The 13,477-nt window shown below is 37.3% G+C and overlaps 1 protein-coding gene across 5 annotated transcripts; it reads right to left on the bottom strand.

Moving 5' to 3' along the window:
* Positions 1 to 718: 718 nt before the first annotated feature.
* LOC105055603 (peptidyl-prolyl cis-trans isomerase CYP63) lies at positions 719 to 11,034 on the bottom strand. Of its 5 annotated transcripts, none has more exons than XM_073251972.1 (14): positions 10,920 to 11,033; positions 7,870 to 7,996; positions 7,659 to 7,713; positions 7,154 to 7,242; positions 6,858 to 6,882; positions 6,733 to 6,771; positions 6,499 to 6,616; positions 5,931 to 6,091; positions 5,491 to 5,848; positions 5,248 to 5,387; positions 3,597 to 3,819; positions 3,111 to 3,479; positions 2,956 to 3,036; positions 719 to 1,416 (listed from the first exon to the last, which is right to left on the bottom strand). In XM_073251972.1, exons 2-14 carry the CDS (start codon positions 7,945 to 7,947, stop codon positions 1,059 to 1,061), a joined length of 2,094 nt encoding a protein of 697 aa, XP_073108073.1. In that variant the 5' UTR covers positions 7,948 to 7,996; positions 10,920 to 11,033; the 3' UTR covers positions 719 to 1,058. The 5 variants fall into 5 exon arrangements, with proteins under 5 accessions (XP_073108073.1, XP_073108072.1, XP_019709219.1 ...); XM_073251971.1 differs by having other exon boundaries at positions 7,870 to 7,956; positions 10,920 to 11,029; XM_019853660.3 differs by having other exon boundaries at positions 10,850 to 10,920.
* Positions 11,035 to 13,477: the final 2,443 nt, after the last annotated feature.

Raw genomic sequence — 13,477 nt, 5'->3', positions numbered from 1 at the left:
GTCTTGCTAATTATGATGGTGCTTGCTTGGTACCACTGTCCTACATGGATTATTATGTATGTTTATTGTGCATGTCTTGAGGAGAAGCATATCAAGCGTCCACTTTGGACGGATGGATGTCTGGGGTAAACTTGTTCGCCATCATGTAGCTAATGGTGCTCGTTTCCCCAAGATATAGACTCAAATTCCATGACAAACCAAAAGCAGCAGCATCCTTATTTTGTGACATGAAGAAGACCATGCTCTCAAACATGGCGTAGCTTTTTGACACCAAGGAGCTGATCAAGCTTAAATATTCGAACTTGCCCTGATGTGGTTTGTTATTCACCAATTTTAATCACTCGATATGGATTTTCCTGCTCAAGCTCTCGCTCATTTGCATGCATGACCTCAAACACGATGCATATGAAGTCATGGTTGTGATTGCACCATCCAATATGCTATACCAGAAGACTATTCATCTGAAGCAGTCCCACACAAACAGCTCATCTTTATAGCATGGTACCATCATATGCTCAAAATTAAGTAGATCCAAGCCTTGAACTGCACCATACGCACTGTGAGGCAGTACCCGATACTGATTAGTCAGTCCAATTGATCAAAACTCCAAACAATCGTAAATGACCTGGCTTCTTCCCCTCCACAGATAATACATACTCAAGGAATTTACTTCATCAACATTAATTCAAGATTTCCAAAATTTCAACTGAAAATAATATAACTCTGAAAAAAATCGTCCTTCTTATCATTATTTCATTAATTTATTCTCAGCTAATCATCTTTAATATTGGTCACACCACGTTGCAGTTCATTACCAATCATTTTGAGGTACCGGTCGGCAAAAAAAAAAAAAAAAAAAAAGCACCGCCAAATGCAAGAAACATCCTTGACACAAATCAAAACAACTCGGTCTCTAGAAACAGCCTAAAACCAAGCAAGAAAACGTCATAATGTTCGAAAGCCTGAACATGGCCACCACAAGCGCTTGTGTTCCATGTGCACAACCGATTACAAGAGATTGGAAAGGAGAGCACATTTCTTATGACGCTCATTCAAAGCTACCTATCAGGGCTCCCGTCTCCATAAGAAACCAACCCACGGTTTCCAGCAGGGCTGCTGGATCTAGAACTGCTTCGAGACCTCATATCACCCTTGTCTTTGTTGGCATGAGGGCCTGCATCAGGAGACCTGGAAGCCAAAGAATCCCGGTTCCTTGACCTCGACCTTCCTCTATCAGAAGGGTGTCTATTTCCTTGTGGACCAAGACGAGATCGGAGTCTATCACTAACCGTTGGTCCCCGGTCAAATTTAGGACTCAGGCTGCGTCTTGGGCTCCGGCTGCGATCCCTCCCATGGCCACGATAACCAACAGGACTGGGTGAAGTACTCCTGCTTCTCCCTCTCCTGCTTCGATATCTAAGAAAATCATACATGTCAAAAAATCTGTATTTTCTCGATATAAGGCTATATCTAAGAAAGTCATAAAAACACAGAATAACAAGCATGCATGTTACGTGACAATACTAATTGTCTACATCAACCATCATGCTGAGGAGTGTGAATTACCAAGTAATGCACCACATGATAACATTTAGAAATACAATTAAAGAGGCCATACTTCAGTTTGGCCAAGCAGAAGCAGAATACGCTATTACTTTAGTAACTTACATGTCAACTCCTCAAAAGCCGGTGTCAAGCTTGGTCCTCAAACCCCACTAGGGGCAAGCATCTTTATATTTCTTCCATTATTTGAAAAATAAGTACAAATAATAGAGGATTACTTTATGTATCTTTATGCTATTGCAAGCGACCAGCATAAGAAGAAATATAAAATAACTCCCATTACGGATCTACAAAATCCAGACATAAGGGTCAATAGGCAAGCAGCATTTTCACATTCAAAATGCTATTATTCACAATCCCTTACCTAGCCCAAAGTTCTTTTCTTTGGGGAGCACAACTCTGCAGTAATTCTCAAATTTCCATTCAACCAAGAACCTAATAACCAAGTAATCCTTTGACATAACAAACATGCCAGACGGTGCTCATGTATACCTAAAAGTTTCCCTCGCTTGCCATAAAAATTTCTAACAGTGATCTACTTTCTCTTCATCTTCCAAAGCACATAGATGTGATGAAGTTCCTTTAGAAAGAATAAGGCTGAGGATCTTTTGCATGAAGCTCAACAATAAGCTTATACCTTAGGGGGCATGCCCATGTTCCAAACTCTATTAGATGCCGCTGCATAGAATCAGGCATCCACGCATCTAGATAATCGTCCATCAAATATCATAAAATAAACATGCAAAATCTTGATGACAGTCCTAAGGTTGTCAAATCAATCTCATCATCTTAGACAAACCTCACTAGCAAGTTTCATAAGTGATGTTTAAATATTCTTCAAATTTAGGGTTTCTTTGGTTGCCCCGCAATAGAATTTGCAGCTATAAGTAGCAGGCAACTGTCTATTTCATTCGCTTGCAATGCAGTTGCAAAAACTATTGTTCACTGTGTGGATGCCTACAACCGAGAACCATAAGTGCAGTTGCTATGTGTGGTTATCTAATGGCTAATGCCAAACAAGGTATCAGACAACTACCTACAAGTGACCTCTGTCATAGAACCTCTAAAAAGAATTCCAAATGAGCATAGAGGCCTGTTTCCCCTGTTCTGATGCAAAATCTGGACACGCTAGTAAAAACTGGTGGTAGTTGCAGGTCATGGTGTGTGGTTTTACCTAAGGATATATCTAATTTCTCTAACAAGAAAGGTAATATGGCTATTTTTTAGTTGTAATATTTGATAGATATATGAACCCACATAAATAACATAATAATGACCATATAATCATCACAATCTAAAAGCCAGGTAACACTCTAAAAATATGCAAGAAGTAAATAAATTAAGTAAATACAAACTGTTAAAGAACACATGAAGGGAGGTGGAGGAAAGAACCTGAGTGGACTACCACCTCTTGGGGAGCGACGATAGTGTTGTACTCGTGTGCGCTCAGTGTAAGTCCTATATCTTGAGTACCTGTGGTAGAATAAATAAGAATTCAGTGTTATGGAAGATCTATCTCAAACTTCTACAAAATACAACCTGATTACCTATCCTGGCCGCTTGCCCATTCATTTCTTCCCCTGTAATAGTGGGAGCGAACAGGAGAACGCTCTGGTGAAGGAGTTCTGTATTTGCGGACATATGCATACTGCTCAGTAAATCCTCGTCCTTTCCTTAGTCGCTTTGGGGCACCCTCTCGGGAACGGCTTCTTGACAAATTCCTTCCACGATTTAAAGTGGCTTCAGAAGCTTTATGCCCAGGGCTTTTTTCTGGACTCCTTGAAGGACTTTTCTGATTTTGCCTTTCATTCTCTCTCATTGAACTTGCAGTAGCACCTTCCAAATGTAGGATCTTATCTGGAATTGGTTGACCACTCCTAAGACTTGCACTTGAACTTCCCTTGAGATCCTTGCTCCTTCACACAAAATGTCCAAGCAAAAATTAATCACATGTTGAAACAAAGAAAACCCACCTGAAACCATTGCAGATAAACATCTACATCACGTGTAAACTGTTAAATTAAAAGAGAAACCTGAATCTGCTTGATTTGTCATCTGATTGTGATTGTAGATTCACAGTTCTGTCAACTTTGGCTCCCAAGACATTCTCTTTTTCTCGAAATTCACCATGTCCATTAAGGAGTTCACCCTCTTCATGTGAAGCATTATCCTTGACAGTTTCCTTTTCATCTTTCCTTGGCCCTCCTCCAGTTTCTTCTTCACCCAAGACCATTGCAGGAAGTTTTGTCTGTCCGGCTAGAGAAAAGCAAACTAATCAGCCATGATAAGCAAAATTAGCAACTATTGAAGTTGACATCATTCTGGTGTATTCACATGGAAGCATGTAGAAATCGCAAGACCCAAGCGAACATGAATAAACCTGAGTTAATACCTGTCCATAGTTACGAGTTAAAACAATGTGGAAGACAAATGAAATATATGATATATCAGTTAATATGAACAGAAGTCCCCAAGAAATATCTATATACCAATAAATGAGGAAGCTTATATGATATAAATAGCAATTAGCCAATTGATAATGGTAGACAACTTTCAATCCAAGGACTAACACTGAGTGAAACTACATGAGTGAAGGAGTAGCACGGTTCATCTTGTCCTATTGATGATGATATCCATTAACATTTTAGAATAATCTTTTATGGCTTGTTTAAATTTAAGCATTTAGATTTTAAAACCATCAGAATAGCTTCAAAAAGTGATTTGTACACTTAGCCAGCAATGGGGTCATAGTTTTCTGGCGTACATCAATAAGAATCATTGAGATGCTTTCTAAATCAAGACAACAATTCAGTTGGATAAAAAAATATTTGAAACATCAAGATCTGGAACCAAATCAACATTACACATTAATATATATATATATATATATATATATATATATATATATATATATATATATAGAGAGAGAGAGAGAGAGAGAGAGAGAGAGAGAGAGAGAGAGATTCTAGGGATCTTTTATATTATCTATATTCTACAATCTTGCTCCCTTCATCACTAAAATAAAGACATCATGCGATCCATTGTAAGCCACAAGATTCTAGTGATTTCTACAAATTTAAACTCTCCAAGGGCAAATGGATATTTCCTACAAATTTTTCTCATTTGCTCAGTGTCATTCACCACATAGTGGCACGACATCTTCACTGCAAGATATCAAAACAGCTCCAACAGAAGGGAACAATCTTCATTCTTCCTTCAGGCACACAAAGGAATAGAAGTTCCAGCTGCATCCAAACTGAATTGCAGAATGCTGCAGAATTAGGTAGATTGCCAGCGAGGTTTAGGAAGTCTGGCCAGCAACCTACACCCAGATAGTCAATAAGGTTTATCTAAAGTAGCAGACTGCCCAAAATTACAACTGCTCAGCAACAGGATTGCACTTGGGACAAAATAATACACTCAAAATATAATCAGGAATCAGACTGCATCAGCATCATCCAGAGCTCTAAAAATCACAAAACCCAAGCAGCACAATAATTAAGAAATCAAGTAACTTGTTAACTTCGGTTGCTGGAAATTAAACATGTCAACTACTTTTAATGTTATGAACATCAAGCATTAGGGAAAGCATACTACAGTTAGTTTTAAAGGGAGATTTATCTAAGAAAACTTGTCAACCACAGTTAGTTTTAAATGGAATTTCTGAGATGATAGATTACACACCAGGAGCTTTAGCAGAGATATCAGTGCCTCGTAATGAACTTTTGGTTTTATGAGCATCCCTCTGACAATCAGCTTGTTCATTATCCGAGCTACTACTGCTGGCACTCTCACTCTCCGGATCACTTGAACTTTCCGAACTCCTGTAGATGAGGCCGACGGTCATCAAATAGCAAGTCACTCACAAGCAGAAAAGGAACAAGAATATATAGTTATTTAAAAGGATTAACAGCACATGATTTTGACCTCCGTCTTGATCTTTTATTATGCCTCCTTTGTTGCTTCTCTCTAAGCAAGTCCCTCTTTCTTTTCCCATGCCTGTATCTATCCTTTTTTGATGTTTTCTTTCTCCTCTTGTGTCTTGAATCACTGGATGAACTAGCATCTGATGATGAATAGTCTGAATCAGATTCTGAGTCAGAGATGCTATCAGAGGAGTAAGAGTCTGAATCAGAGTTGTTGGAGCTGTATGAATCAGATGATGAGTATCTTCTCTTTCTCTTCTTTCTTTTGTCATTAACAGTTCTCTTGTGTCCTATCCTCCTCTCTCCATCAGAACTATCATCTGAAGGAAGATCCCTTCCTGATTTTATAAGCTTATCTTCTGCAGGAATTGAAATGTATCTGATGAATAACAGAACCCCATGCAGGAAGTTGAACCACATTATACTAGCATCTGCTCTTACCTTTTACAGTCCCAAGTTCAGTTTTAGTTTTATTATCAGAAGCTTCACCACAATCCACAATTTTAACAGTGCAAATAGGTTTTCCTTTATCTGAACCTGCCTGTTCCATCTTCTTCAGCAAACTCATTCCACTCACGACCTTCCCAAAAACAACATTTTTGCTGAAAAAAATAAAATGTAATCTTAAAATCCAATACAGTAATATCACTTTATCTAATCGATTTTAGTTACTTGTTTCTAAATGACGAGGCATAGGTGGTGAAATATATGGCTTCTTCAAAAGCAGATATCTGGTTGTAAATTCAATATAATACAATGAGATGAATTGATCAACTTACTCCATAAAATGCAATGTAACTACTACGAGGATGATCTGAGAAACATTATACCATATTAAACAAAATGATTTATGTGTTTAAAATTTACAGCAAGGAAGAATCGAGCTACAAAGATATGTCAAAAACAATACCCTATCACAGATTATCACTTAGTGTAAGAACTCCACCAAGTTCCATCATAACATGGAATTAAAACAAACATCTGAAAGCCAAAATAAAATAAGTGCTACCCGTCAAGGCGTGGTGCAGCCCTGAAGCTCATGAAAAATTGCGATCCATTTGAATCTGGTGCAGGACTTGCCATGGACAAAACACCAGGTCCATCATGCTTCAGCTTAAAATTCTCATCTACAAAGATAATGCGTACATCAAATAATATAAGACTTGTGTAGCTTAAAATGATATAGCTTAAAATGATATCAGGAAATTACCAGAAGTACATTATTATTTATAAACACAGATACCTGAAAACTTTCCTCCATATATACTTTCTCCACCACTGCCTGGAAATAGCACATAAGGTTGAGCTTTGAAAGTATATACAGCAAGAAGTCACATAGAAAGATGCCTGGACATAACAAAGCAATACCATCTAGTTTTGCAATATCGCCACCCTGCAAAAAACAGCATTCATCAGTGATTGTTGCTTTCATCAAAGGTGATTGAGATCATACCATAAATTTAGATAGGACCAGCTTTAGAACATCAGGATACAGAAAATAGGATTAAAAAATTGACTCAACAACAATAAAAGCAGCCCACTCTTCAACTTTACACAGCTTATATGATACATATTCAAAGGATTCAAGAAACAAGTCTTCAGCAGGATAGCCCAGTTGGAGATAATTCAATAAACATTTGAAATCTAAAAACTGGATGACATACTTGAGCACCAAATCTTTTGACAATGCGATGAAAAATTGATCCCTTGTAATGTAATGATTTTCCAGTAGAAGCCCCAATGCCCTTCTCTCCTGTGAGGGTACCAGAAGTTAGGCCTTCCATTTTATATAGTAACACAAAGTTTAGAATACATTGCATCAAATAAGATAGCATCCAGAGTACATTAAAGCAAAATAAAACCAGTATATAGGCACAACAATGTCAATCAAGGTCATCGCTAGCAAAGTGAATATCTGGCAGTATGTACAGTATAAAACATAAGTTAGTTATTCACATCGACTGGTCTAACTGTCAACTGTTGCCATCAGATATCAATGACAAGACCTAACAGTTGATTCTTTTGTCCTTGCCAAAAAAAAAAAAAGCAGACATACAACATTTATCATGTCCATTACATGTAAGTTATGTTGCATATACAGGCATATGTATGCTTATTGCTTAAGAAAAGCAGGCTGGGTTGTCAATAACTGAAAAGATACAATATTACCAGTACAAAGCGCTCGAAAGTTCTCAGCAGTCTTAGGAACAACATCTGAAAAGAGCTGTATATTCAGACAATAGAAAACCAACCAAAGGAATGGATCAGTTTTCCTAGCACAGACAAAAGCTAAATAGAAGCAAAGGTAAGATAAATGAACAGAATGACATAACTATAAAAAGAAGATATGTTCTATATGATAAGATGATTCAAGTGATACCTCGATTACTATTCTTTCAGCTCGGTTTCCATCAATTGATATGTCCAGAAACACAAGGGGATTTTTCTTCTTGGCCATCTTTTCTGACTACAAGAATGCTGCAGTCAACTTAATATATACCAAATATCTGACACAAAAACGAAATCAGGTAAGCAAAATTTAACAATTTTTCTTTCTTTATTTCTTTCTTCTTCTTTTTCTTCTTCTTTCCCTTGTTAGCTCAACCTAAAGCTTACGAAATAAAGAGATCAAAAAGTGGAGATCCAGAATGTCCTCATTCTTCAAACAATTGAATGAACTCCTTAATCTATGTCATGCGGTTGCTAAGCCATGTTCAACAAAAGTTATTTATAGGAATGACCATTGCTGGAACAATCATCTCAACAAACTAGGTCAGAAACAAGTTCACACAGAGCGTAGACAGTAGATGCATAACGCACCAGTGTCCAAATGACTAGATAAAGTAGTTGTCACCTTCTATTATTATTTACTGATGTTCATTTTTATGGGACCCTTTTGGACAAAATCTTTTGCACATATCGTTTCAAATATGGGACTAGCTAGAGCTAGCCAAGGTTGTCCTTATGGGGTCCCAAATTATGCTGCTGATCCAAAACTTTTTGATATGGGAACTTACCTAATTATGTGTCTTCGAATTAATTGAAAGCTGAGATAAGTGTTAGGCAATAAATTGTAGTTATTTGCTTTTTCTGCCAATAACTTTCCTCCTTTACTAACCCATCCATCCTTTGGACACCCACCTTAGCCACCTAAGAGCAATTATGTAGGATGAATACAGAAGTTTGACAGAGAACAGCACTCAAGGCTATGGTGAAGATGGTGAAAATACATGATAACATGTATGTATGATACATTTGTACAAAAAACTCTCAATGTAGTCAATATGTAGCAAAATAAAAGATAAGAGTGAGGAAGAAGCATTTGAGATGGTGTTTCTTTGTGTTTCATAGGCCAGAAACAATTTAAGGAACAATAACTATGATAGAGGATATGAGATCAACAAAGAAAAGTGGAGAACAATGACGGCAAGATAAAATCACAAAAATAGTTTCATGACACCATAATATGTCTAGGAAAATTTGATTTAGCAGAAACCAATGGGGAAGTAGGATCAAAAGTCGACCACAAGTGTTTATGTAGTGTTTTTATCCTCAGGTTCGTGATCTTGTTACCAACAGCCTTCCATAAGCTCGAATCATCTTTTTGGAAGATGTTAGCTTTACATACATTTTCATTAACATGGATTTGATAATTTAAACCAGGCAAACAATCTGATTGGACAGGCTTGGCTCCAACCATGTGGCATCGAAGGTGAGAGATCTCCTTGCCTCCTCTCCTCCCCCACATCCTTTTCTTTTAAAGGCCCTAGCAAGGGTTCATTAATTGATATTAGGACTCTCACATTCTTGTCCTTAGGTAAATAGTTTTGCATGAATAGGTTTGTTTTTCTTAGGTACACTGGGCTTGGCAAAACTGCTTCGGCTCTATAATTCATCATTTGATATCATCAAGGGGGATTCTGAAGTAGATTTGTGAGGAAATCTATATAAATTTACATGTTTGTCAGATAATGATGTATAACTGGTTATGTGACGTTTGACTTTTCACTTTCACCTTTAATTAGTATTCTGTAGCTAGCAATCAGCCAACTGTCCCAAAAGGAAGCCAAAAATAAAAGATGTCTTAATCTTCTCACCTTCTCGACTAAAATTTACTAGATTAGATTATTCCCAATTAAAATTTGATCCAGTAAAGCAAAAAGATCAGATGATATTCAGGTTCAAACCTGACATTTTGAATAAATTTACAAAAAAACTCAATCCGAGCCCAAATTTGGTGTTAATCGCCCCTATGTAGGCTTTCCTCCATGCCTCTCAACCATGTCTACCACAATACCACATAAATATAATATTATGAATCCCATCAAATATTGGATTGTCACAGCAATGCACCAATATTTCTTCTTATCTTCTATTCTACAAGCTTCTGGTCCTTAATATACTGTTTCTTTGTGCAAAATTGATGTAAGTAATTATAGTATACCCAAAACGCATTATCCATTCTTGTTACAACCAAATTCTCCTTTAATATTCGGAACTTAATGCACCATGGAATCTGTTATCTGAAAAGCACTACCCAACATCGTATTAATACCAAAATATTCTAAGCTTAAGGGCACTGCTACATACACACACAAAAGAAGCCTAGAAGGAGCAGCACAGGAGAATGACAAAACAGAGACAATGGGCGATGTTTTTGCAAGTAGGTTAAAGTGCAATTCCAAACTTAAGACCAACAAATCACACCGAACTCCTAAAGAGCAAAAAAAAAATAAAAATAAAAAAACAAAAACAAAGAAATTTTTTTTTTAAAAAAAAAAGACTGAAGATTAATGTAGTTGAAGCGGTAAAAGCTTCTAAAATCAAGAAGGAAATAATGATGGGTACTCCGTCCCCAGATTGAAACGAGATCAAATTAAGCCCAATACATCAGAAACTGACATATATTCCAAACAAGAATATGATCGTATTCCACCATAAGAGATAAACAAGCTGATCAGAGAGCGAAACAACGGCTAGAAGACACAACCCTGTTAGAGACTGAATCGACGACTACCCTTCCGTTAGAAATTAACAGTCCAAGATCGACTCTGCACGATCTATAGAGCTGTTTTCTCACCAAATTAAGACATTTCCGGTTTCTCGAGCTTCATGATGCCTCATAGAAGATGGACTCATGCTAAAGGGAAGATCTTTGGTTGTTCCCCTAAATATATGATCCGTGAATCGAGAAATTAAGGGTTTGAGACAGGACAAGCCTAAAATGGCTCGATCTTTAATCAAGAATGTGTTAAATATGCTTGTAAAAACGCATCAATAAACAGCTTTGCGAATCGAAAGTAAATTTGTAACAATATTGCAAATTTTAGGAAAACCACAAAATAAATAGGAAAACTCACCAGCGACATTAGGGATTTTAGGATTCCACGAAAGAGAGAGAGAGAGAGAGAGAGAGAGAGAGAGACTCACCTTTGCAAGTCGGGTGTCTAGGGTTTTGGGGAGAGAGAGCGAGGGAGCTGATGTCATGTAGCCCTTCGCGACTCTAAAACGGGTACGCCTCACGGGTTGGATTCATGACGGATCCGGACTAGCTAAACCTGATAACGCCAGGTTCCCCGGTGCGCGTTGGTTCCTTGTCGGGCATTCCTTCTTGGCATTATTGGATGGGTGATGCCTCAGCCACCCGGTTGCGCTTTCGCCATCCAATCAAGGCCTGAGCCTGGGCCTCTTCGGCAAGCTGATCCGGGGTATTGGTTTGGTAGCGCCGCATGTTGTATATAACTAACTAGTTGAAGAATCACGTATTATACGGAATCAAATATAAAAAAATAAAATATATTAATTATATCATATTAAATAGTTGTACTGAAGAGACGTTCTTTCAACTCTTCTGAGAAATTGAGTTGGAAACATTCTAATACTCCAACCCATATCTAACCCATTTTGAACCCTACGATTATGCAATCTATAAGTGCATCACAACCCCTCAAATGACAAATCAAGTATATCTAAGCATGTACCATAACTATGCGAGCTAACATATTTTTTTAAATTTTAAAAATAATAAAATATTAATTTATTTTTTAAAAAATAATATTTTTATTATTTTTTTAAAATAATATGTTTCGAGATCTGAATCGATCTACCAGATCAGGTCAAACCTGATAAATTATCCACAAACTGAGCACGACACTCTGTCGATTTGAAAGCCAAATCTCTGTATTTAATAGCCTCTAAGCAAGGGGGCAGGCTCGATTTCACCGTCCGCCTCTTGCTCGCCCATGGTGCCTCCGCCACAGCCCTCCCCTCCGGATCGGAGGAGATAGAAAAGTCAATGGATCCTTCGCTTACACATTATACTTTTTATATATTATTATTATTAAAATAATAATATTTTATTATTATTACTAAAATATTTTTTTTATTATTAATCAAATAATAATATTTTATTATTAATCAATAATAATAATATTTTATTATTAAAAAATAATATTTATTATTAAGAATAATTTATTATTATTATTTGAATTATTATTAATAATAAATTAATATTTTAAAATAATATTTTTATTATTATTTTAGAAATAATTTTTTTAAAATAATAGTTTATTATTAGTATTTTGAAATATTTTTTTTTAAAAATAATATGTTATCATACAAATAGTATTTTTAAATTAATAATAAAAATATTATTTTTAAAATAATATTTTGAAAAAAATAATATTTTTATTATTATTTTAAAATTAATATTATTTAAATAATATATTTTAAAAATAATATTTTATTCTTTATTTTTTGAAATAAATTTTTAAAAATAATATGTTATTATATAAATAGTATTTTTAAATTAATAATAAAAATAATTTTTAAATAATTTTTTAAATAATATTTTTATTATTATTATTTTAAAATTATTATTATTTAAAAAATAATAATATTCAAAATATTATTAATAATCAATTAATAATATTTTTTTTTCCTCCCTCCCGAAATATTTTTTTTCCCCTTCCCATCCCTTCTTCCCGCCGCCTCCCCTCGCCCCCACCGCATGAGGCCCAAATCGCGGCCATTTGCGCTGCCCCCGTTGCAGCCCACCCCACCGCTATCACTGCACCCATTGTCTGCGCTACACCCGGCTCTGTGCGACAACCAAACCCCCTCTCCTCCCCTCTCCTCTCCCGGCTCCGACACCACCAACCCCCCTTGCCTCACTTGGGAGTTTTTCGGCGCCAGTGCCGGTACCGGCTCTGATGACAATGGTTCCATCCCTTCCTCCCGCCGCCTCCCCCCACCCCCGTCGCATGAGACCTAAGCCACAGCCGTCCGCGCCACCCCCGTTGCTGTCCCGTCCCATCGCCGTCTGTGCGGCACCCATCGTTCGTGCTGCACCCAACTCCATGCGACCACCAAACCCCTCCCCTCCCCTCTCTTGGCTTCGACACCACCAACCCCCCTCTCCTCTCCTCCCCCGGCTTCGACACCACCGCCCCCCCCCCCCCCTTTCTTCACTTGGGAGCTTTTCGATGCCGGTGCTGGCTACACGCATAATCTGGCATAATTAATTTGTGCGAGGGTTCTCGGATCCCAAAACAAAAAACTATCGTTGATGCCGATGACGGATCAGGAGAAGATGAAGGCTGGAGAGAAGGAAGGGAGAGGCGATCGTTGGAGGTGCCCGACGGTGGCATCGTCACGATCTTCGTAAAGGCTGTGGGTGAAGGAGCAAGAGCTCCTTGACCCAATCGGGTGGAAGGGTTGAGTGGCCGAATAGGGAAGCTTAGACGATGCATGGGTTTTTGTAACCACATACGTTTCGCTCTTTCTTTGAAATCCTCAACGCGATTCATCCTTTTTGAGGTACACGTGACACAATCAAACTCATCTGAGGAGCTGAGTTAGCAACACTATAATATCCCTCCATAGAATATCATTATATATATATATATATGGTAAGGTGCATCGTGAATGGCATTGAAGTGCAACATGTTTAAAATCATCCCCGTATACTTCATTAGATACCAATATTA

This window comes from Elaeis guineensis, chromosome 2 (assembly GCF_000442705.2).
Source record: "Elaeis guineensis isolate ETL-2024a chromosome 2, EG11, whole genome shotgun sequence".
Taxonomy (NCBI): domain Eukaryota; kingdom Viridiplantae; phylum Streptophyta; class Magnoliopsida; order Arecales; family Arecaceae; genus Elaeis; species Elaeis guineensis.
The sequence above is the reverse complement of the archived record's forward strand: the minus strand, read 5'-3'. Positions and strand labels throughout refer to the sequence as shown.